Below are 26,189 nucleotides of genomic sequence, written 5' to 3'. Positions count from 1 at the left end.
CTTCATAGGTGCTCGTTAACAGTACTTGCCCCAACAGTCTGTTAAGGCTATACGGGGGGGTCTTTGTGTGTGTACGTATCTGGAGCGGTATTGCAGTGTTTCGTGCAATGCGCTACGATCCGAGTTCGATTCCCGCTCACGGTTCCCAACACCGGTGACGATTATCTGAACCCGTTCTGGGTCTCCACTAGGTCGACTCAGACTCAATTGAGTGCCTGGGGCGGTGTGTAAACATCAGCACTGGGGAGACAAAGGCGGCCGGGCGTGGTGCTGGTGTAAGCGTGTTTAGGAGCGTTACATTTTACGCCTCAACTGGCAATGTTACATCGCGTCACCGAGTACGTGACGGCGCTGTCGTTTGGGGAGTTGCTTGACCATACTTCACCACGTGCAGCCAGTGGGGGGGGGGGGGGCTGATCAGCCGCCACTGATGGCATCACCGCCGACAGCTTTAAAAGTGTCGCCATCGTGTGGCAGCGCCTGGAAGAGACTCCACATGAACCTGACTCCTCGCACTCCCTCCCTCTCCCCTTTCCTGCCCCCACCACCCCTCACCCCCCTACCCCTGACCCCCCCTCCCCGCGTCCTCGACAGCCCCCCACACCTCCCCCGAGCCCCCATGCCCCGGCGGCGAGGGATGACAGCGGTGCGAGGGCGAGGGGAGGGGGGGAGACGGGGCGAGGGGGATCAGGCGAGGGGAGGTCGGGGAGACTTAGGAGGGGAGGGGGAGGGAGGGGGAGGGGCGCTGTGCCCCGTCGCCCCCACTCTTGGCGTCTGTGTTTTCATGCGCGTCTCCCCGTGCCTCCGGGGCTACTGCACCACGTGTGCATACACGGGTTCCCTCACCGCTACTCACCAGCACTCACCACCCACCCACCGCTCGCCAGCATGCAATGCTCACTCGCACGCACGCATTACTCCAGTGCTGTTAGCGAGCACCTATTGAGGCCGACGCGACACACGACGAAAGGTGGATGGCCAACGCCACGCCTGGCCGCCTTCGTCACCCCGGTTCGAATAATCGAATTTGGGCCAGCGGGTTTCGTAGCGCAGTGCGCTCACCACTGCGCCACCGCTCCTCATTCACACAGACCACACTCACCAATCACTCGTCGCCCGGCACACGGCCCACTCACTGCTCACCCATGCGCACGCGCCGTTCACCACGTGGCCTACTAACACGGTCGCCGAGACACTGAGCGAGTGACGCATGGCGGCAAAACGATTCATCCATCCACCCACTAACCAATCCATCCATCCACCTACTCACACACTTTCCCATCCACCCACTAACCTACACATCCTCCATCCACCCATTAACCTACACATCCATCCACCCACTAACCTACCCATCCATCCACCTACTCACACACCTTCCCATCCACCCACTAACCTACACATCCATCCACCCACTAACTTACACATTCATCCACCCACTAACCTACACATCCATCCACCTACTCACACACCTTCCCATCCACCCACTAACCTACCCATCCATCCACCCACTAACCTACCCATCCATCCACCGACTAACCTACCCATCCATCCACCCACTAACCTACACATCCATCCACCTACTCACACACCTTCCCATCCATCCACCCACTAACCTACACATCCATCCACCCACTCACCTACCCATCCACCCACTAACCTACCCATCAATCCACCCACTAACCTACCCATCCATCCACCCACTAACCTACACATCCATCCACCTACTCACACACCTTCCCATCCACCCACTAACCTACCCATCCATCCACCCACTAACCTACACATCCATCCACCCACTAACCTACCCATCCACCCACTAACCTACACATCCATCCACCTACTCACACACCTTCCCATCCATCCACCTACCCAGCCATCCATCCACCTACTCACACCCCTTTCCATCCATCTAGTTACCCAGCCATCCATCCACGTACTCACACATCTCCCCATCCATATACCTATCCAACCTTCTATATCTCTCCATCCACCTACCTACTGGCACACCTTCCAATCCATCTACCTATCCGACTATCTACCCATCCATCCACACACCGACTCGCACACCTGCACGTCAATTTAAACATCGACCTATTCTCATAACCATGCATCTATTAATCTACATTCCTATTCACATACCTAATCATACATCCATCTACGCATAGCCTTCAACATACTTCTGCTGTTAGCGATCGCCTATCAACCTACTGACACACGTGACGTGCGTTTACCCATCAAACCAGACACCTATCCATCCCTCCCTCCATCCACACACCGATCTGTCCCCCCATCGATCAACCATTCATCAATCGACCCAGTGGTGGAAATCTGCACGTAGAAGTGCAGGTAGGAGACCACACACCCTCACACTCTCAATCGCACACTCACCCACGCCATGACCCATACTCTCACACACTCTCTCACACACTCACTCACACACTCACTCACACACTCTCACACACTCACATACACCCTCACACCCTCAATCACACACTCACCCACGCCATGATCCATACCCTCACACACTCTCTCACACACTCACTCACACACTCACTCACACACTCTCACACACTCACATACACCCTCACACCCTCAATCACACACTCACCCACGCCATGATCCATACCCTCACACACTCTCACACTCACACACCCACACATACTCTCACACACTCTCACTCACACACTCTCTCACACACTCACTCACACACTCACTCACACACTCTCACACACACTCACTCACACTCACACAGTCTCTCTAACACACACTCACACACACTCACACACACCCTTTCTCGCATTCTCTACCGTTTCCCGTCTGCGGAAACATCATCGCACCAAAGGAGTAGGAACCGCTCTGGCGTAGACCGACCCATCTCCACCACTGGGTCTGCCTATTCACACACTGTGCTACATATCCATCTGCCCATTTACTCATCAACCCATCCACCTGGTCACCCACCTACATATTCACCCATCTACCTATTCACTTATACAACCAACTGGCTCATTCCTCCGCACGAAGACAAATATCGACCGTGTAGTCTACACAGGCTGGTGGGGCAATTGCTGTTATTGAGCACTTACTAAGACCGGCACGGCGGCACACGAGGGGGTGGGTGGCCAGCACCACGCCCGGTCAGTGCTGATGTTTACACACCGTACCATTTAAGGCTGAATCGACTTCGGGGAGGCGCAAGACCGGTTCAGATGACTGTCTCTGCTATCGACTGTGAGCGGGAATCGAACCCGGGTCGCTGGTTTCGTAGCGCAGCACACTAGCCACATACACACCCCAATACATACACACCCATACACTCCAAAACACACACATACACACACCAATTCACACACACATACACCCCCAATATACAACCACACATACACACACCAATACATACCCACACACACACACACCAATACACACACCCACACCAATACACACCCACACATACATACATACACACCCACACACTCACGGACCACTACACACACGCAGGGATAACTCTCACTCTGTGATTTGGATGCGACTCGAGATGCATTTCCCTCGCCTCCCTGGGTTCTAGCAAACGGAGGGAGCGAGGAGAGGGGGGAAGGCAGACGGCGAGAAACACGAGGACACAGACGAGAGGAGGCGGTGAGAGACGAGGATGAGGGCGGGCGGTGGGAGATTCGAGTGGCCGAGAGGGGAGGAGACGGGCGACAGGCGATGCCGCACGGAGAGAAGTGGAGAGAGGCGACGAGACGCGGGGAGATCACGAGAGTGGAAGGGACATGCGGGGGGAGACGAGGAGGAGGGGAGACGCGAGGAGGAGGAGGAGGGGAGACGCGAGGGGAGACGAACTGGCGAAGGAAGAGGAGACGGCGGCGAGGGGAGACGAATGGACGCGGGGAGGGGGAGGCAAGGAGGAGGAGAGAGTCGAGGAGGAGGAGGAGGAGAGAGGCGCTCAGGGAGAAAGTCGAGGAGGAGGAGAGAGACGAGGAGGAGGAGAGAGTCGAGGAGGAGGAGAGAGACACTAATGGAGAGAGACGAGGACATAGCGCGGAGCGATGGGACGTGGGTGGGTGTGTAACGCGGCGAAAACGAAACTCCGCGTCTCTCGAGAGAGAAAGCCGCGGCACCGATGGGAGCCGTGGCCGGGTGCGCGGCGAGGCGGGCGGCCCGGTGGGGGGCAGGGGCAGCCCCCCCCCCCCACCGTGGGCAGCCACAGAGAGAGAGACGCGAGCGGTGGGATGGGGATGGCGGTGTTGGTGGGGGGGAGTTGAGGGAGACGCGGAAAAGGATTAAGTCTGGGAGCACACAGGCACAGACGCAATTCACAGACATAGCACACACACAACAACAACACAGACAGCGACGCAACACAGACACTACAGCAGACACAACAACAACAACACAGACGCTGACAGCACAAATAGCAGCAGCTGCGGTGTTTACCCGCCGAGACAGAGTCGCGACGCGCGCGGAGTTTCCGTGCGTAAAGCGCGCGCCTTGCGAGGGGAGGGGAGAGCAACGGAGAGCACAGCGAGAGTGAGAGAGGGGGGGGGGCAGATATGGTGAGAGGCGAGGAAGCGAGAGAGAGAGAGAAAGGAGTGAGAGGAGGAGGATGAGGAGAGAGGCAAAGAGCAAACGGATGCGAGCGCAGGAGCGAAGAGAGCGAGACAGAGAGCCAGAGGATGAGACGAGCTGACGAGCTTGACGCACGAGTCAAGAGATCCGAGGACGACGCACGAGTCAAGAGATCCGAGGACGACGCACCGCCGACCGTGCGGCTACTCACGGGGGAAGTCGCGCTTGCTCAGGTGAAGCGGCTTCACCTGCTTGCGCCGGGACATCGCGGCGAGGCGCTCCCCCTCGGCTCCTCGTGGGCGCGGCGGAGCGCGGGGAGCCGACTGCGTGCGCGCGTCTCTCGCTCTCTTCCTTGCTTGCCACCCACGCACCCCCCCTCCTCCTCCTCCTCTGCCCGCTCCCTCCGATGATCTCCCCGCGTCTCTGTCCTCTCCCCCCCCCCCCCCCCGTTGCCTCCCCCTCCGCGTCTCTCCGTCTGCGTCTCCCCCCACCTCTCCCCTCTCCTCTCTCTCTCTCTCTCCCCTTGCCCCGGCGGCTGCACACACACACACAGAGAATAGGAAGATGGCGGCGAGCGGGGCGGAGGAGGGATTGTGCGATGCGGAGCGCAGCAGCCGCCGCTTATGACCCCCAAGTTCAAGTGCGGACGTGACGTGCGGAGCCCCGCGAACTTGGGACGTCACTGGAGAGTGGGGGCCGTGCGGACAGGGGGAGGAGGAGGAGGGGGTGGGGGGGGTCGGTGGTGGTGGAGGGGCGGGGCTGGGTTGGGGGGGATGACGACCTCCTCCTCCTTCCCCCCCCTCCCTCCCTCCACTTCGCCCTCTCGTGGAATCGCCAGCGAGCCACAGTCGTGTGCTGGCTGGGAGGGTGGGTGGAGTGGGGGGTGACCGCCTCGCTATGTGGTGCACGGACAGGGAGAGAGGGCGAGGCGGCGGCGGCGGCGAGGAGAGAGTGGAGAATGGGGGGGGAGCAGTGGGGAGGGAGCGAGAGGTGGCAGAGAGGGGGGCTGCGTGGTCGCATTGCGAGCCAGATGCTGCACTGATGGAGAGAGAGGGGAGGGTGGAGAGGGGAGGGTGGAGAGGGTGGAGAGGGAACAAGGGAGAGGGGGCGATGGGCGAGAGGGCAGGGGGTGGCGGGGCGTGGGGTGTGGGCGGCGGGGTTGTGGGAGGAGGTGACTGCCGGCTGCCGCACGGGCAGGGGGAGAGAGAGAGGAGAGGGAGAAGGAAGAGAGCGGGGGGAGAGGGCAGGTGGTTAATGGTGGTGGGGACGGGAGAGCGCGCAGCAGTGGAGAGCCGTCGGCTGTAAACCGTCTAGGCTCCCGCGAGCCGAGAGGGCGCGCTGCACACAGCGAGACGACGGCTGCCTGCGGTGCATGCGTGCCAGTGCACGTGCACGTGTGTTGGTGGGGGTGCGTTTGTGTGGATGCGCCAGAGAGTGGGGAGGGTAGTAGAGGTCGCAAACTGGGTTTTGATTCCTTACCCGTACCCGGCCGCACCAGGGTCGCAAACGGGTACCCGTACCCGGCCGGGTATCGGGTACCCGATTGCGACCTCTGGAGGGTATGGGCAGTGGTTAGCGCGCTGCTGTACGAACCCGGCGAGCCTGGTTCGATTACCGCTCACGTGTCAACACCAGAGACGATCCAGTCCCGAGCCTACCCTAGGTCGACCCAGTTCTAAATGAATTGCCTGGCGCGGTGTGTAAAGATCAACACGGCGGGGAGATAAAGGCGGACAGACGTGGGGGCTGGCCACACGACCCCATCGTGCGCCGTTCCGGCCTTTAATAGGTGCTCCCTAACACCACTTGCCCCTACAGTCGTTGTGTGTTTGTGTGTCTCCGTGCATGTGACTGCGTGCGCGTCGCCACGTGCGTGGCGGTCACGCGAATGTGCGTGAATCATCGTGCACACGCGGCTTGGTACACGGGGGGAGAAGTGAAGCCGGGTTGGGGTGATGGGGGGGGGACGTGTTACCAGGTGCACGGGGAGGGGTCCCGTGGGTGGTGGGGAGGACGTGGATGGAGACGGGGTTCACGGCGCGGCCGCGCGGCTCAATGCCGCCCTCTGACTCGCCTCTCTCTCTTTCTCTTTCTGACTCACTCTCTTATCTCTCTCTAATCTGGCTCCTTAGCTCTCTCTCTCTCTCACACACCCTCCTCACTCTCTCCGACTGACCCACTGTCGTCTCGCTCCAACTGTCATCACTCTGATTCTTTCTCTCGTTGTAAACTGAAAACAAAAACAATAATAATGTATTTTTGGTTCTTTCGGTAAAGTCACGTAGAAGGGAAATAATAAAATAATAAAAATAAAAATTTTCTTGTTTTATTTTTAATACACATTTTCTTGTTTTATTTTTATTATTTTATTATTTCCCTTCTACGTGACTTTACCGAAAGAACCAAGAATATGAATCCCTGCAGTCACGAAAGCTTTAAATCGAAATTCAATAATAATGTGTGAAAGTAACATGCACACGCACGTAGGAAAGGGTTCCGGAATCCATGCGTCTGCATGATTAGTCTTCCTCTTGTGTTTCCGCTCCACTTGTTTTTTGCCCCATTGCAAGAGAGGCGTTCACTGTCGTTCACTCTCCTTGGGCGCTCACCTGGATGTACAACAAACACCTGACGGAACGTGTGCCCCGTGTGTCTGTCAATGGGTGTACAAAGACAAAGGCGGCCGGGCGCGGTCCTGTCCACCCACACCTCTCGTGTGTCGTTGCCGGCCTTCACAGGTGCTCGCTAACAGCACTTGCCCCAAAAGTCTGTTAAAGGCTATACGGGGGGTCTTTGGCTTTGTCAGTGTGTGTGGTGTAGTGCTTACGAATCCGACGACCCGAATTCCCGTTCACGACCAACATTAGTAACGAATATCTGAACCGGTCCAGAACCTCTCCTAGGTTGCCTCAGACTTAAATGAGTACCTGGTGCGCTGTGTAAACATCGGCACTGGGGAGACAAAGGTGGCCGGGCGCGGTACTGCTCACCCACACCCCTCGTGTGCCGTGCCGGTCTTAATAGGTGCTCGCTAAAAAAAACTTCCCCGAAAGAGTCTATTCACGGCCACATGGGCAGGGGGGTGGGGGTCTTTGTCTGTGTGTGTGGAAGCTATTCTTGCAGCGCCCCCGCGTGTCGAGACGGAATATGACCCGGCGGATATCGCCGCTTCTTGCAGATGGTTTACGGTTCGAACGCAGCGGCCGCCCTGGCGATTACCGTCACAACCAAATTAAACGTGCGCGCCGCCCGCTTCACCAGTGGACGCTTGAGACGCAGTGACGCCATGCGCAAGAGTGGGCCACTGTGTGCGCTAAAAGTTGCAAAAAAAGCCTAAGTGAGGCTCTCTGGATGATAATACCGAAAACAACTCTCTGCGCGTACAATGACATTGTGTAAGCGTGCGCACGTGTGTACACGTGTGTGTACACACACGCTAACAGCACTTGCCCCAACAGTCTGTTGAGGTTATACTGACAGATCTTTGTCTTTGTGTGTACACGTGTGTGTACACGTGTGTGTGCGCACCGCTGTGTTCTCGTCTCGAGACATAATCCTGGTGACCTCTCCCATGCCCGCGCGCGACGGATCCTGGGGAGCCCCTTCTCTCTCCCCCACCCCCCTCCTTTCAAACTCCCCTCATCTCACTCCGACATCATCATCATCATCCCTCCCTGGACCTAGCGCTCTCATCCCCCTCCACGTGCAACCTTCCACCCCCTTCCCTACAGCCACCACCAGAAAAATTCCCATCAACATCCCCCATCATCAACATCTCCCATCATCAACATCTACCATCACCAACATATCCCATCACCAACATATCCCATCACTAACATATCCCATCACCAACATCCCCCCTCACCAACATCTCCCATCACCAACATCTCCCATCACCAACATCTACCATCACCAACATCTCCCATCACGAACATCTCCCATCACCAACATATCCCATCACTAACATATCCCATCACCAACATCCCCCATCACCAACATCTCCCATCACCAACATATCCCATCATCAACATCTCCCATCACCAACATCACCCATTACGAAGCGGGAGGTGATGGGACGCGGTTCGGAGAGAAGTGATGTAGAGGAGGAGGAGGATTGATGGGGGGGGGGGGTGACCGTAATGGTGATAATGATGATGATGACGAACGTATTGACAATGCACACGCGTGCATATTGCGCACGCATGCACATGCGCATATACACACACGTACTCCACACACTGTACGCATACATGCTTAGATAAATAACACACGTACACATGACATATAGTGCCTAGCGTATGACGCAATCACTCAGCCATGATCAATCCACTGCTGGATGAAGGTCTTCCCCAAGCTATCACGTCGCATACATCATGGCTATGCGTTCATTGAATGCTCACGCGTGTGTAAACACGCACACAATCTGTACACTGGGTGAAGAGAAATGCAGGCACCACGAACACGTGCGTATTGAATACATGCAAGCACACACGCATGCATCCAATGGTCAAGACTAGCAACGGAGCGGCAGCCGAGGGATGGAACGCGCCCGAGAGAGACGCCCACCAAGGAGACGGAGCGATGAGATCATCAGCTCGAGTACACGAGCTGGGTGGATCGTTTTGGAGAAGACCTTCACCAAGCAGTGGAGTGATCATGGCCGATGATGATGGCGGTGATGTGGACACGCATACACATCCAACATTCACCGCGTCCCTAAGCAAAAAGGTGGCTCCGATCTCCCTGCATCCACCACCTCCCCCGCCTGACACCACCCCCACCCCTCACCCTCCTCCCTTTGACCCCCACCCCCACGCCTCTCATCCCCCGCTCGGCGGCGCGATCCGATCCGATTGCCGGTGATGCGATTCGGTCATCCATCTATCACCAAGGACGCGGGCAAGGGGCGGGAGGGGGGGGAAGTCAGACACAGGAGGGGGAGGGGAGGGGGAGGGTGCAGGGTGAGAGAGGGAGGCAAGGGGTGGTGGTGGTGGTGGTGGAAGAGGGGAGGGGCTGGTTGACCTTGACCCTGCGCGCCCCCTCCCCCCTTCCCATCTGGTGAAGGGGGAGGGGCGCCTCCGGGGACCTCGAGATCCCCGTTGCGCAGTGACGGGAGGGAGGGAGGAAGGGAGAAGGGGGCGGGGCTGTGGGAGCCGGGAGGGGAGACGGCGGTGGGAGCCGAGCGAGGTGGGTGGAGAGGCGAGACGTGGGGGAGAAAGGGCGAGAGGGGAGGGGGAGAGGATGGAGGGAGAGAGGGAGATGGTGGGGGGGCGGCACCGAGGGGAGGAGGATTAGGGAGGTTTGGGGCTGTGGAGGGGGGCGGGTGAGTGGGGGAAGGTGGGGGGCGGTCCCCCAGAGTCACGTGTGGACAGGGAGCGCAGTCGCCCCCTGCTGACCGCACTGCTCAGTGACGTCGTCACGTCGCACGCGTGTCCCTGTGTGTACACGTGCACAGTGTGTGTGGACACGTGACCAGTTTGTGTGTGGACACGTGCACAGTTTGTGTGGACACGTGACCAGTGTGTGTGTACACGTGCACAGTGTGTGTGTGGACACGTGCATAGTGTGTGTGGACACGTGACCAGTATGTGTGGACACGTGCACAGAGTGTGTGTACACGTGCACAGTGTGTGTGTGGACACGTGCACAGTTTGTGTGTGGACACGTGACCAGTTTGTGTGTGGACACGTGCACAGTTTGTATGGACACGTGACCAGTGTGTGTGTACACGTGCACAGTGTGTGTGTGGACACGTGCACAGAGTGTGTGGACACGTGCACAGAGTGTGTGGACACGTGACCAGTTTGTGTGTGGACACGTGACCAGTTTGTGTGTGGACACGTGACCAGTTTGTGTGTGTGTGTGGAGCGGTGGTGGTGTAGTAGTAAGCGCACTGCGCTACGACAACGACGACCCGAGTTTGATTCCTGATCACAGCCAACATCGGTTGGCATATGCCTGACCCGGCCTTGGGCCTCCCCTAGGTCGACTCAGTCACAAACGAGCACCTAAGTGTGTATACATCACAATTGGGGAAACAAAGGCGGCCGTGCGTGGTTCTTGCCACATCCCCTCGTGTTTGCTAACAGCACTTGCGCCAACAGCCTGTGCAGGTTATACGGGGGACCTCTGTCTTTGTGGGGAGCAGTGGCGCTGTGGTTAGCGCACTGCGCTCTGAACCGGCTGACCCCGATGATTTCGATTCCAGCTCACAGCCAACATCGGTGGCAAATTATATATGGATCCGTCCTGGGCCTCCCTTAGGTCGACTCAACCACAAATGAATCACTGGCGCGGTGTCTCAACATCAGCGCTGGGGAGATGAAGGCGACGGGGCGTGGTAACGGCCACACCAACTCCGTCGGGTGTCGTGCCGCCCTTCATAGGTGCTCGCTTAACAGCACTTGCACCCCACAGTCACGACGGCTACCTGGGGGACTTTTGTCTTTGCACGCGTGTGCTCGAAACTCGTTTCGTTAACACAGTTATACATTTCTGGCCTCACGCGCAGACAACAGGCACGCACCCACAACTACCGGATTATAAAGACGCACCCACAACTTTGGGGCCGTCCATAAATGACGTCACACACCTAGGGGGGGGGTCAGACATTTGTGTCGATGTGTGACGAGGGGGGGGGGGTTTGAGAAATGTGACGTCACATCAAAATGCGCAACTTTAAGTGAATATAGACAACACGTTCTACTTAATTAAATAGACTTTTTAATAAATGATTTCTCCTACAACATCAGAGTGCAGCGCCACATTAAATACGCACTACAATGACAATAGTTTAAAGCGATTTGAAGCATGTTTTATTTGGGGGGGGGGCAGAGCTTTGTGACGTCATATTTGAGGGGGGTTCTGACTTTTTGTGACGCCGTGTGACAAGGGGGGGGTCAAAAATCGTCCAAAATCGCATGACGTCATGTATGGACGGCCCCTAAATTATGGGCGGCGGGGAGGAAAACTGCGTCTTATGATCAGCCTCGTCAGTAAACGGGTCGGTTCGATAGCGCGGCACGCCAACCACTGCGCCACCGCTCCCCCCCATAATGCACCGCGGCAATCCTAGCCTTTACCCATAACCCTCCAGCGCAACGTATAACGAGTTCGCGTTGTGCGTTATTGCCCTTTGCGTTGAGCGTGGAGTGGGGGGCAGAGTTTGTATGGAGCCCTCTTGCCCACAACGCCTCGGTAAATCCATGAGCAGGCGCGTGTTTTTCGACAATGCCGACCTCCGCATGCCGATGAGACCCGATAGAGATCGAAACCCGCCCCGAGTGTTGCTCGCTTAAACGCGTGCCCTTGCCAAACACCTTTGCTGGGTAGTAATAGCCCCGTGGCAGGCAGGCAGGCAGGCCGACAGGCCGATCCACTCAGGTCCCCCCAACACAGACTGCGCGGCTGCGTTGGGTGGGACTGGAGCGGTCACTGGGGAGCGATGCGGGGCATCCCCCGAAGGAGCGCGGTGGGAAGGGCTTGGGGTTGGTTCTCGGTATAGCGCGCAGCCCCGACAGCCCCCAGGTGTTTCTACCTGGGCATCATTCACCCTCCCTCATTGTTCTCTTTCGTGCGAAGCGCGGTGAAGCCCCCCCCCCCCCCCCCCCCCGTGTCGGCGTCTGTGCACACCTGCGCTGATAGAGTACTCGGAATACTGAGTCACCTGGTACGTGAGTGAGCGTGCGTGCGGGGAGCGGTGGTGCTGCGCTTAGCGCGCTGCGCCACAAACAAACCCGGCGTCTCGAGGTCGATTGTCGCTTCACGGATGCCAACAACACCAGTGACGATTATGTTGAACCGGTGCTGGGCCTCCCCTAGGTCGACTCGGCCTCAAATGTATACCTGGTGTTGTGCGTAAACATCACCAGGCATACATATACATACCACGAGGGAGACAAAAGCAGCCGGGCGTGGTGCTGGCCACTCACCCCAATCGTGTGCCGTGCCGACCTTCAAAGGTGCTACTCGCTAACAGCACTTGCCCCGACAGTCTGTTAACGGTTATATGGGGGACCTTTGTCTTTGCGAGTGGCGTGTGGGGAGTTGGGACTGGCAAAACAACCCTCACCTCCTCGGCGGTTGCCAATCGGTGACAACGCTGAGGTGGTTATAGACAATGCCACTCGGGGAAGAGCGGGGGGGGGGTAGAAGGCCGAGGCCAGGCAGCTGCTACCCTCACGGCGCTCGCAGCTGCCACAGTGGCCAACGAGGTTCTGTGGACGGGTGCGAGGGGCTGGTGACCCCCGCCACCTTCAATTCAATTCCCAACGATGTGAAGATCAAACTCGGCCCTCCTTGGGTGGCAGGCGCCTATGACGTCCCCTGTTCACCCCCCTCCACCCGTTTGGCAGAGCCCCCCCCCCTCAACCAGTATATATACGGGGTAGTATATCTTGGAATCTCTCATTTACTTGATACAGCTATCGTGCTGTGACGGTTCCACCTGAAGACGGAAGCTTGTGTTGCCTCCGAAACGTCGTGATTTTTATTTTATTTTAATTTTACTTTTATTAATTTAATTTTTTACCTACGTGACTTTACCGAAAAAACCTAAGAATATGAATCCTTGCAGTCACGAAAGCTTCAAATCTAGAACCAAGAGAATAAACCGCTGAAGGTTGGCCACGCGCAATGTCCGAACGCTCGCTGCTGAGGAAATAGGAATTGCCTCAGCAGCTCCCGATCACAAATCACTCCCTAATTCCATCAAAACGTAACTTGCAGCGCCTATTACCGAATGGGAAAGAGCGGTGACCCGATCTCCGACCCCCTAAGAAAAGGCCTGCAGGTTTGCTGAGCATTTCTGTGAAGCCTTGGGGGTGTGGGGAAATCCCTCAGCCCAAAAAAGATCAATGGACAAGGTGGGGTTGACCCTGCTCTTGTGCCTCAAATAATGAAGGAAGTAGCCACCCCCTGTGAGTGACCTGCTGATGTGCCATCTGTTGAGGAAGTACGAGGGGCAATCCGGAGCCTGAGACCAGGTAAAGGTGCCGGGTAGAGGCGACCTCCCAAGCGAACTGCAGAGGTAAGCTGGCGATTTTGTAGAGGCTGCCCTACATGACTACAGGACGGGTTTCGCAAGATTGGAAGGATGCCCCGGTGGTCCCCCTCTGTAACACGAGGCACCGTATACTCATTGTAACAAATATCGGGACAGCTTCCTCTTCAGTGAGCAGGGAAAAGTTTTGGCATGGATTATTCAACATCGCCCCCCTTGCCAGGCAGCACGCTGACAGGTTTGCAGAGCCCCAATGTGATTTCAGTACTGCACGGACACCATATTCTCTGTCCGTCTGCTACGCAGAGGGATAGATAATTTCACCAGGACCTACATGTCTGCTTTATTGACCTGGTCAAGGTCTATGATACCATCAACGCGCAAGGGCTCCAAGTTATTCGTTGTGAATCTTGATTTGAAGCTTTCGTGACTGCAGTAATCCATACTCTTTGGTTCTTTCGGTAAAGTCACGTAGGTAGATAAATAAATTAAAACAAAAATAATATATCACGACGTTTCGATCGCAACACGGGCGGTCGTCCTCAGGCGGAAAATATAATCCAGCAGTGGAACTGCTGAACCAGCGAGAAAGCTGTTACAACAAGAGGTTATTTCTTATTGTTCTACCTACGTGACATTACCGAAAGAACCAAATAATATTATTCGGTGTGCTTTCGGAGTCCCTGATCATTTGATCACAATCTTGAAGGACCTTCATAACGGTGGACAGTCCCGGGCAAAGCTGCGTGACCAGGAGTCAGAGCCATTCGCTGTTCACCTTGGGGTGCGACAGGGATGTCATCTGTGCAAACATCAGCACCGGGGAGGCAAAGGCGGACGGGCGCAGTGTTGGCCACCAACTTCATCATTTGCCGCGCCGGCCTTGATAGGTGCTTGCTAACAGCACTCCCACCAACAGCCTGTTAAATGCTATACGGGGGCCTTTGTGCACAAACCTTTGCTGAGCTAAGCACGCGCCGGGCTCCAGCTGAGGTAGGGTTCGGGTAGAGTCAGTAGAGTTCGGGTTCTAGAGTTCAGATTGGGTCCAAAGTGAGGGCTCATGCAGCAGCTATGTTCAGTGTTTTTGGGTTAGGGTCTGGACTAGAGCTCGGGATAGGATTCGAGTTAGATGTATGATTTAGCGTTAGGTTCATGGTTAGGGCTCGGTTCAATGTTTTGGCTATGGTTATAATTATGGTTATGGCTAGGGGTTCGAGCGATGCTAGAAGTATGGTTAGAGGTTCGGGCTATTACTAAGGTTATGTCTAGGGGTCTGGCTATTGATATGGTTATGGTCCGAGGTTCAAGCTATTGCTAGAGTTATGGCTAGGGGTCTGGTTATCTTCGGTTTATGGTTAGCCTAGAGCCTTGGTTGGGGTTAGAGATGGACACATGGTTGACGTCAGGCTCGAGCGGTTCAAAACAAACAACAAATGCGGCCGGCGCACAGCACAGTTGTGGGACTTCCCCCGGCGTTTTGCTGCAGTCGGCTCTCAGGAGTGAGGCAATCTCTCCCCATCTCTCCCTCCCTCCCACTCACCAGCCACAGCGACGGTGGGGTAATTTTAGAACACGAAGGGGATTGACACCGCGCCTCGCGCAACTGGAACGTAAGGCCACGCGCGCGCTCTCGGCTCGCGTCCGATCTACGCAGCACCACAGAGGGCCGGACGGATGGGCGTTAGGCGATTATCAATCACGGCAAGCCCCATTAGCAGCAACAACAGCAACAACAGCAGCAGCAACAACAGCAGCAACAACAGCAACAACAACAGCAGAACGTGGAACCGAGATGAAAAGTGCGCATTGAAGCGCGGAGCGGCTGCGTGTTTGGGGATTGCATCGAGAGAGGGAGACGTGAACACGTGGATGTGGGAACGCACTTGGGAGCGGTGAAGTGGGGCTTGAAAGGGACCCGTCGCTACCACAAGGGGACTGCGGTCTAGAGAAACAGCGGAGCGACAGCCGAGGAATGCAACGCAATCGAGAGAACGTCGGCCGGAGGAGATGGAGCGCTTCAACCAGCTCGCGTTGCAGGTGCTGGGTCGGTCGTTCCATCGCAGGATCGTGAAATCGCAACGGCTTGGGGGGGATGCCTTCGTCCAGCGGTGGATTGTACCAAGACTATGGTATGTACGTGTGCTGACCTTCTTTCGCACCGTACGTAGCCAGCCGTGCTAATTGGAGGTGCGGGGGGAAGAAAAACCCATTAAACACAAAACGCACTTCGAAAGAAATACGTTTTAAATGTTGAACTATATTTGGCGATCTCTAATTGGAATTCGATCACCGTGCACACTACGCACACTTACAGGTGTATACGTTCGAGTGATCGAGTTTGTATTTAATTTACCCCCCACACACACCCCCCACCAATTGTAAATTCCATCCATATCAGTGCCCCCCCCCTCTCCGTTTCATTCGTCCGTCAATGTTCGCGTCCACTGCCCCACGCGGTGGCGCCCGTCAGCCATCCCCGCCACGTGCCAGGCCCCGAGTGCCAGGCGCGCGTGCCACCCCCCCCAGCCTCACCCACCCCTCTCGACGAAGCGAGCCCGCCACGGGGCTGACGTGGGCGCAGAGCGAGCTGATGTCACGGAGGGGAATCCCTCCGTTTTCCGGGAAATGGGAGGGGTTTAGTGGGGGGGCCTTGTTCAAGGCGGAGTTGCGTCGTGGGGGGGGCGTCTGGATGTTGTATAAAACCAGCGCGCGTGTTGACGGTGACAGTGACGCTCATCGTCGTCAAGTCGTGCGCGTGCCGGTTGCGCGCGCGCGATTATTCCAACTGGTGACAACACCGGCGCAAAGACGTCGCCTCCTCGTGCTGCCGCGATGGCCGGTGAGTAACGGGGAGTTCGCGTCCCATCCCCTCTCCTGCACGTTGCCTGCCGTGGCAGGTCCCACGCGTTGTGATTTTGGGTGACGGAACTGTGGATTCGAGCCGAGGGAGGGCAACGACGATGCCGCCACGGGCCAGATTGCGTTGTGACATCATCGTCGAGCCGTGTGAGATTGGACGGACTTGAGCGCTTTCATGCAGCAGTGGATAGAGCATGCATGGTTTTTTTTATTTTTTTTATCTCTAACTCGCGGTTGCTGAGCATGTTTCCTGTCGTTCCAAGAACGCAAAGCCGTCCGGCGTCTAATAGCGCCACGAAATGAGTTATCTCGAAGGGGCAATCCGCGTGCGCTTTTGAGTGTTTTTTTTGCGAGATGGCACAACGAAGAAATTGTGGAGGGGGGGGGGAAGAGGCGACTTAAGATGCAAGGAACACATCAGGGGGCGTGCTGTGTGACCCACGTTGTTGTTGGCGGTGGTCGAACACAACGTGGGGTAGGTAGCCACGGTGTTTGTCGCGGTTCAAGTTTATTTATTTGTTATAGCCCTGTGAGCCATTCGGCTCTTGAATCGGGTGCAACCGCAACAAACAAAAAACATGAACAAGAAAACATCTTGAAGTGACTATGTGACTAAGAAACAGAAAATCCAAGAAAAGACAGCAAAATATTGCAGAAAAAGCACCGTAAACCAACGCTGTGTGCACAAATCCCAGTGGGATGCAAGTCAAACAACAACAACAATCACAAGACAACTTAGATTAAGGCATCAGTCTAACTCCGTACTACAACAAACAAACATGGTCAAACCAAAAAACTTTTTCGAAATCACCAAAATAAAGCCATGAAAGCAATGAAACAGTGATCATAGGAACTGTGACGGAATTTTCACAATAAACGACAAACAACATGAACCACCAGAACCCTGCAGCCATAGTGGCGATAGAAGAGATACGAGGAGGCATGGAAGCTGCTGTTCGTTGTGCAGGACGTGTGTTGTGGCTGTATGAGATAGAATGTTGGATGGTTGCCAAGGCGTGGGTTTGTCTCTCTAACTCCGGATAGCCAACAGTTCACGCATAAGGCCGTGTAATGGAGCCTTCTTCCCATCTCCTCTCTGGCAGAAACATTACCAACAACAACATCACCACCATCAGAATCATCATCATCAATTCCGCATTTGGCGATTCCGCGTTGGCAGCGGTGCGCAAGCGAGCACAACTAATAATATCTTGAGACGTTCGCATTATTGATATTATGTTCTTGAATTGTTTGATGACGGCAGCGATTGCAGCAGCAGCAGCAGCGATGTTTTGGTTCAGGGTCGCGATGCCATTGTCGTGGTTCTTGCTTGCTGCTCGCCACGACGAGATGGCTTCAGCAGCAGAGAGAGAGAGTTCGTGTGGCTTCTTCTTGGTTCTTTCGGTAAAGTCACGTAGAATGGAAATAATAAAATAATAAAAATAAAACATAATAAAATAATATTTGATTATTATATTATTTTATTATATTATTTTATGATGTTTTATTTTTATTATTTTATTATTTCCATTCTACGTGACTTTACCGAAGAACCAAGAAGATGAATCCCTGCAGTCACGAAAGCTTTAAATCGAAATTTTATGTTTATTTTTATTATTTTATTATTTCCCTTCTACGTGACTTTACCGAAAGAACCAAGAAGATGAATCCCTGCAGTCACGAAAGCTTTAAATATAAATATTTAATTATGTTGTAATTTTATTATTTTATTATTTCCCTTCTACGTGACTTTACCGAAAGAACCAAGAAGATGAATCCCTGCAGTCACGAAAGCTTTAAATATAAATATTTAATTATGTTGTAATTTTATTATTTCCCTTCTACGTGACTTTACCGAAAGAACCAAGAAGATGAATCCCTGCAGTCACGAAAGCTTTAAATCGAAATTTTATGTTTATTTTTATTATTTTATTATTTCCCTTCTACGTGACTTTACCGAAAGAACCAAGAAGATGAATCCCTGCAGTCACGAAAGCTTTAAATCGAAATTTTATGTTTATTTTTATTATTTTATTATTTCCCTTCTACGTGATGACTTTACCGAAAGAACCAAGAAGATGAATCCCTGCAGTCACGAAAGCTTTACATAGAAATTCGTGTGGCTTGTTTCCTCCTCCTCCGTTGAAGGAACGCAGACCACCACAGTGGGCTGTGAGTCTATCCAAGGGGCCGATGTTTGGAGGCTGCCAGGACAGCCCTCGTGGGCCACGTGCTCACACCGTGAGCTGTGGAGCAGCTGCGGGAAGCTGGTGCAGGGTGACACGTGAGGCTGAACAGCAACCAGGAGACCCGCAATGACTTCTCAACCCTGGACTTGCGAAGCTCTTATCGAACACCTGCTCAACCACCAGGGGCTGGGCTTGGGGGGCGGTTACGAGGGGGGGGGGGGGGCAGCAAATGGGATTATTGTCCAGAAGCCGAGGCTAAACTCCATCGGGTCCCACGGAAACAAAACACGATGTTTGTCCTCATGAAAGACGATGAAAGCTGTGTTTACACGATGAGTGTTTCATTTGGACCATCCTCGAGTGTATGGAGCTATTGCAGGGCCTTAATGTTTACCATGTCCACGTATGGACAATGGAAGGTTCCCCGTTTATAAAACCATACGCTGATGTTTCTGTGTGTGCGAGCGTGGGGGCCGGCAGCGTGCTGCCGCTAGGTACTCGGTGACCGAGTTCGATTTCCGCTCACGGCCACCAACATCGGTCACGATTATCTGAACCAGGTCGTGGGCCTCCCCTAGATAGACTTAGCCTCAAATAAGTCCCAGATGCGGCACGTCCGCCCGCCTTTTTCTCCCACATGGGAGACAAAGGCAGCCGGGTGCTGTCCTTGCCACACTTTCCTCCTCGTGTTTCTCAGTTTAATTTATTAGGTACTGTATAGCCCTGTGAGCCATTGGGCTCTTTAATCGGGTGCAACCGCAACAAACAAAAAACAAATACATGAACAAGAAAAATCTTAAAGTGACTATGTGACTATGTGCAAACAGAAAATCCAAGAAAAGACAGCAAAATATTGCAGAAAAAAGCGCCGTACACCAACGCTGTGTGCAAAAATCCCAGTGGGATGCAAGTCAAACAACAACAACCACAAGACAACTTAGTTTAAGGCCATCAGTCTAACTCCGTTCTACAACAAACAAAAACGTTTCGATGTGTGCCGTGCCAGCCTCCATAGGTCCTCCGTAACAGCATTTTGCCCCAACAGTCTGTTAAGGCTACACAGAGGGTCTTTGTGTGTGCGCCATAACAGGTTGTTGGGAGGGTGGGCCTGCCCTGGTGTCTTGAGAGCAAAGATTCCTAACTCCAAACTTGCTCGCCCCAGTCTCTCTCGTGTTCCCGTCGGGACGTTGAGTTGGCCGTGTTCGAGTCGCGGTTGTGTTGAGTCCAAGGGCGGGCGGCCCGTCCGTATAGGACTATAGGCGAACTACCATAAGGCGGTTGCCTCGTGCGCCAAGCTAAGTGGGGCGCCAAATTCGTGGGAAAAATACAAATAAAAAACATACAAATAAAATAACGAAGATGTCATTATTTCAATTATCGAGGGAAAATTAATTATAATTCATTTAAATTTCGATTTAAAGCTTTCGTGACTGCAGGGATTCATCTTCTTGGTTCTTTCGGTAAAGTCACGTAGCTGGAAAAAAAACCATAATAAAATAATTATCACGACGTTTCGGCCACAACGCAAGCAGCCGTCCATTCTACGTGCCTTTACCGAAAGAACCAAGAAGATATAATTCATTTCTCAACATTTCTGAGAATGTATTGGTTGGACGGACGGACAATCCGGCTAAGTATGCCTCTGCTTTAAAAAAATAATACGAATAAAAAACATTACACCGAAAATAGAGGCAAAATGTTTCCCAGTTAATAATTCTCGTCTCCCATCTTCTTGTTGTATTTGCCTCCGTACAGTTTGCCGTTCTCTATGCGCTATGTTCGTGATGTCCCCCTGTGTGTCCCCTCGCTTTGTGTTTCACCCCTTTTCCACCTGATGATGATCGCTTGTGTTGCGTTGGAAACGTCGGGATTTATTTGATTGTATTTTATTTAGTTTTATTTTATTTCTACATACGTGACTTTACCGAAAAAAAACAATGAGTGTTTCCCAGTTACCTAGAAGCTCAGCCTAGATCTGACCTTGGGGGTTGGGGGGTTTGGGGGTCACCGAGTGCGTGGTTCTCCCTAGGGTCCTCCCTGCCACTTGCTGGCATCTAGTCTGAGGGCCGCCCCTGGTTAAGTCGCTTAGTGTCTGTGGAGTCGGAGCAAGAACTCGACTCGTTCGAAAAAAACTAAAATCCACTTTTTTTGGTTCTCAAATTGTGTTAGAATATATAGGGCAGCTTTTTGTGTCGTTTTCCAAAATGCAGGCGTTTGTGAAAGTTAAAAAAGCAATCTTGAGGGGTTACATATACAGCAGCGTTCTTTACGAAACTACTTATACTGTAGACGAAAATATTTCCAACCGATTATATCGGGAGTTCGTAGACGTGGGAGGAAACCAACGAGTACGAGTTTGGAAGTGAGAGGTTGGGGGGGTGCATCAACACTCGTCTACCCCACACAGATGCCACAGATGGAGATTAGTTCACACACTCTCGCCGTAACCGCAGACTTCCTTGCAGTCCAGGGTTCGTCGACTTCCTCCTCGACTCCCACGAGGAAGGGAGTTTCTCCCTCTCTCTCTGGCGTCCTGTGCTATGTTGCCATCATAACAATCAGAAGGTCATGGTCGTGACGGCCGACTGCGATCGGCTATTGGAGCTGCAACTCAGATGCTGCTTATCTGTGAGGTGCTCAACTCCGAAACTCCAATTGGCGAGGTTGGCTTACGCACGGTGCGAAAGAAGTCCAACATACATTTTTATTTAAAGCTTCCGTGACTGCAGGGATTAATATTCTTGGTTCTTTCGGTAAAGTCACGTAGAAGGGGAATAATAAAATAATAAAAATATAAAACAATAAAATTCTCACGACGTTTCGACAGCACGAAAATTGTGGATTTCACACCTGATGACGATTGCTTGTGTTGCAGTCGAAACGTCGTGATAATTGTATTGTTGAATATTTTTATTATTTTATTATTTCCCTTCTACGTGGCTTTACCGAAAGAACCAAGAATATAAGTCCAACATAGATATAAACATTACGTACAATTCGCACCACGAATCCCCCGTGTAAAATAACCGGGAAACTGGTTACATTGGGTCATCCGTGTAACAAACACAGTTGAACTAAACGATTCGCCGTGTCCAAATGCATTTATCATGCAGAAGTTTACGTTTATTTGATTTGTTACACAAGGGTGATAGTCCCGTTTAGTAGCCCAGTTACCCGTATATTTTACACGGGAGATCTGTGGTGCTGCGTGAGCACAGCAGCAGCACAGAGACAAAACAACATGACTACAGTATTGCAGCGATTAAGTACGGCAGGGTCCTTCGGGAATATGACACAACTAACAAACGAGATATGTAACGGTCCAAAACCAAACACGAGCGAGTATGAGAAAGTAAAATATATTTTTTGTTCGGAGGGACGATTGTAAACTTTTTTTTATCCATTCCGCGAGTGGCACAAACACGGCGCCCGGGCAGGCGGAATGACCGGCGGTCTATGGCGTTGCTCCCTGCAGCGTTATCGAGATCCGGTGTCACCGGCCGTAGTATACCCACAGGCCATAGTATATCCACAGGCCGTAGTATACCCGGGGTTAAAACGGTCTAGGCTAGATTATACCCGGGTATATTATGGCCTAGGCCAAATGATGCCCCTCTAGGCCAAATCATACTCCCATGATAGTAATAGTGTTGAGCGATATACACATGAATTACTAAATTTTTCCAACATTTTATTTAAAATTGTAAACACATAGACTTTGATTGCTTCAACCAGAAAAAACTTTAATAATAACCCTAACCCTAAAAATGCTTCAATTGATCAAATTGAGATTCTTACTTCCATTTATACGCTTTTTAGATATCGATTGAAGTTCGTTGTCGGCTGTTCTCTGTATGGATAATTGCCTTAGAACTTTCACATGGGGCATATTCTGGCCTGGAGGGGGGTATGGTCTGGCCCAGTCTCGTTTAAAGCCCCGGGGGGTATCGTTTAGCCGATGACACTTTATCCCCCCGGGTATACTCTGGCCTGGGCCAAACTATACCCCCCGGGTTTAATCGGGGCAGGGGTTAGTTTAGCCTGTTACACCGGCAGTCCCCAGCCTTCGTCTCAGCCGTCTCAGCGACGATGTCTCTCGCTCGCTGGCTCTAGCACTTCTCCTCTACCGCACGCGTTCCCGCACCTACGATGAGCACGGTTGGCTACGTACGAAGCAAGTTCAACGTGCAGTACAAAGATAGAGACTCTCCCATATAGCCTCGACCGCCTTAACAGGCAAGTGCTGTTAGCGAGCACCTATGAAGGTCGGAACGATACACGAGGGGGTGGGTGGCCAGCAACACGCCCGACCGCCTTTGTCTCCCCAGTGGCGATGTTTACACACTGCACCAGGTACTCATGTGAGGCTGGGTCGACCTAGGGGAGGCCCAGGACCGGTTCGGATAATCGTCACCGGTGTTGGCCGTGAGCGGGAATCGAACTCGGGTCACCGGGTTCGTAGCGCAGCGCGCTAACCGCTGCACACTCACTCACACGAACCCTCTCCGTGTCTGGCGCTGTCAACATGTTCTTTCCGCTTTCGTTCCCATTGTGTTGGTCGACGATGTCTCGAGGGCGAGTGTCCGATCGCACCTGAAAAACTCGACACGTTCGTCAATAACCGCTGTGTTTGTGGCCTTTAAAATAGATATAAATAAGCGACGTTTCGGGCAATGGCCCCTCCCCACAGCTAGGCCCCGGCAAGGTAAGGTAAAAGTTAAAAGGTAAAAACAACGAGCCTACCTTTTACCCTACCTTTACCTTACCACAATACAATCATCTACCCTACCTTTTACCCTTTAGCAGGTAAGGTAAAAGGTAAAAAGCAACGAGCTTACCTTTACCCTACCTTTTACCCATACAAATTACCCGATTACAGGGTAATTACTAGGGTACTACACATGAAAAAGGTGTATAACGGTAAATGCTAGGTAGAGCGCTTTAATCATATAGAATTCTCTCGATGATTCCAATTTTACACGCTTGTTGTTGTTGTCGTTGTTGTCGTCGTTGTCGTCGTTGTATCCTCAAATCTTGTAACTCAATTTTAACCCACTTCCTAATGTGGTATCGACTGCAAACTTGGTATACTTATGTCATACTGATGACAATACTATATTCTATCATTAAAAAATATTTTTAAACAATCTTTTTTACATGTTATGTTTCGGCTTGGGTCTAATTGTCCACGCTCAACTAACGTTGGCTGTAAATCACCACTGCCGCCCTTACGTTATGGCGAGCTTCGGGGCCACTTCCTGGAGTCGTGGAGTTCTGTCATTACTCGTACGTTTCATAAAAGCGCGTTTTAAAAAAAGTTTGTTTTAATATTACTTATTAAATGGAGGCCACGGACTGCGCCACGGAGCTTTTATCGGTAAACAAGGCACCGTATTTACCGGGTAATACTTCGCGCTACTTTTACCCTACCGGGTAATTCTTCCGAGCTACCTTTACCCTACCCTTGACCTTACCCCTTGGCATGTCGACACCTTTACCCTTTTACCCGGTAAAAATGGTAAATTACCTTACCTTGCCGAGGCCTACCAACAGCGCACGCATGTATCGTGTATATCAAAAGGTTCATGGCAGGTAACAACTTCGTCCGTCAGCCTAACTCTGCGGCCTTCTTTATCGATATTAAAACAGACGCTACGTCTCCTCCACACATTTGTCTCTGCACATTCGTTAAAAAAAAGCATTCTTTGCACATTCACGGATGAAATGCGCCTTACCAATGTCAATGATTACCAATACAATTAATATCTTGATATATATTTATAGAGCGCCCGGGTGCTCTCGGTTCAAGGCGGGTGCTCTCTATAACAGAGTTCAAAAGCGGTAACAAAACGAGAGAGATGGCCAGGGAGGGCATGTGGGGGTCACGGAACGGTAGGGGGTGACGAAACGGAGTGGATGGGCGAGGGGGGAAGAGGAAGGGAATGGGAAATGGAGAAGAGGTGAGGATTGAAGAGAGGAACGGAAGGAGGTTCAGGAAGGGGACTGCTTCACGTACAGGGGCAGTATTGAGTCTATGTCCGGGTTTAGTCTATGGGCAGTGTTGAGTCTGTCGGCAGTATTGAGTCTATGTCCGGGTTTAGTCTATGGGCAGTGTTGAGTCTGTCGGCAGTGTTGAGTCTATGTCCGGGTTTAGTCTATGGGCAGTGTTGAGTCTGTCGGCAGTATTGAGTCTATGTCCGGGTTTAGTCTATGGGCAGTGTTGAGTCTGTCGGCAGTGTTGAGTCTATGTCCGGGTTTAGTCTATGGGCAGTGTTGAGTCTGTCGGCAGTGTTGAGTCTTTGGGCAGCGTTGAATCCATGGTGCACTGTTGAGTCTATGGGCTGTGTCTAGTCTATGGTGCAGTGTTGAGTCTATGGTGCAGTGTTGAGTCTATGGGCAGTGTTGAGTCTATGGGCAGTTTTGAGTCTATGGTGCAGTGTTGAGTCTATGGTGCAGTTTTGAGTGTATGGGCAGTGTTGAGTCTATGGGCAGTGTCGAGTCTATGGGCAGTGCTGAGTCTATGGACAGTGTAGAGTCTATGGCCCATTTTGAGTCTATGGGCAGTGTTGAGTCTATGTGCAGTGCTGAGTCTATGGTGCAGTGTTGAGTCTATGGGCAGTGTTGAGTCTATGGGCAGTGTTGAGTCTATGGGCAGTGTTGAGTCTATGGGCAGTGTTGAGTCTATGTGCAGTGCTGAGTCTATGGGCAGTGTAGAGTCTATGGGCCATTTTGAGTCTATGGGCAGTGTTGGGTCTATGGGCAGTGTTGAGTCTATGTGCAGTGCTGAGTCTATGTGCAGTGCTGAGTCTATGGGCAGTGTAGAGTCTATGGGCCATTTTGAGTCTATGGGCAGTGTTGAGTCTATGGGCAGTGTTGAGTCTATGTGCAGTGCTGAGTCTATGGGCAGTGTAGAGTCTATGGGCCATTTTGAGTCTATGGGCAGTGTTGAGTCTATGTGCAGTGCTGAGTCTATGGTGCAGTGTCGAGTCTATGGGCAGTGTTGAGTCTATGGACAGTGTTGAGTCTATGGGCAGTGTTGAGTCTATGGGCAGTGTTGAGTCTATGGGCAGTGTTGAGTCTATGTGCAGTGCTGAGTCTATGGGCAGTGTAGAGTCTATGGGCCATTTTGAGTCTATGGGCAGTGTTGAGTCTATGGGCAGTTTTGAGTCTATGGGCAGTGCTGAGTCTATGGGCAGTGTAGAGTCTATGGGTCGTGTTGAGTCTATGGACAGTGTAGAGTCTATGGGCAGTGCTGAGTCTATGGGCAGTGTCGAGTCTATGGGCAGTGTCGAGTCTATGGGCAGTGCTGAGTCTATGGGCAGTGTAGAGTCTATGGGTCGTGTTGAGTCTATGGGCAGTGTAGAGTCTATGGGCAGTGTCGAGTCTATGGGCAGTGTTAGTCTATGGTGCAGTGTTGAGTCTATGGTGCAGTGTTGAGTCTATGGTGCAGTGTTGAGTCTATGGTGCAGTGTTGAGTCTATGGTGCAGTGTTGAGTCTATGTGCAGTGTTGAGTCTATGTGCAGTGCTGAGTCTATGTGCAGTGCTGAGTCTATGTGCAGTGTTGAGTCTA

The 26,189-nt window shown here is 52.7% G+C and overlaps 2 protein-coding genes across 5 annotated transcripts in view; one reads left to right on the top strand and one right to left on the bottom strand.

Annotated features, from left to right (window-relative positions):
- LOC133361921 (B-cell lymphoma/leukemia 11A-like) overlaps positions 1–4,993 on the bottom strand; it is a 45,629-nt gene extending 40,636 nt beyond the window's left edge. For all 3 annotated transcript variants that reach the window (XM_061580904.1, XM_061580898.1, XM_061580911.1), the window contains exon 1: positions 4,781–4,993. In XM_061580904.1, the coding sequence (XP_061436888.1) occupies positions 4,781–4,835 (55 nt within the window). In that variant the 5' untranslated portion in view covers positions 4,836–4,993. The remainder of the gene's footprint in view (positions 1–4,780) is intronic.
- An 11,307-nt stretch (positions 4,994–16,300) lies between these two features.
- LOC133362489 (transcription factor p65-like) overlaps positions 16,301–26,189 on the top strand; it is a 29,897-nt gene continuing 20,008 nt past the window's right edge. Inside the window, exon 1 of one of the 2 annotated variants that reach the window (XM_061581444.1) lies at positions 16,301–16,409. In XM_061581444.1, the coding sequence (XP_061437428.1) occupies positions 16,403–16,409 (7 nt within the window). In that variant the 5' untranslated portion in view covers positions 16,301–16,402. The remainder of the gene's footprint in view (positions 16,410–26,189) is intronic. The other variant, XM_061581451.1, reaches the window with a different exon arrangement.

This window comes from Lethenteron reissneri, chromosome 8 (genome assembly GCF_015708825.2).
Source record: "Lethenteron reissneri isolate LAM-NWPU_2019-01 chromosome 8, ASM1570882v1, whole genome shotgun sequence".
Lineage (NCBI taxonomy): Eukaryota > Metazoa > Chordata > Hyperoartia > Petromyzontiformes > Petromyzontidae > Lethenteron > Lethenteron reissneri.
The sequence above is the reverse complement of the archived record's forward strand: the minus strand, read 5'-3'. Positions and strand labels throughout refer to the sequence as shown.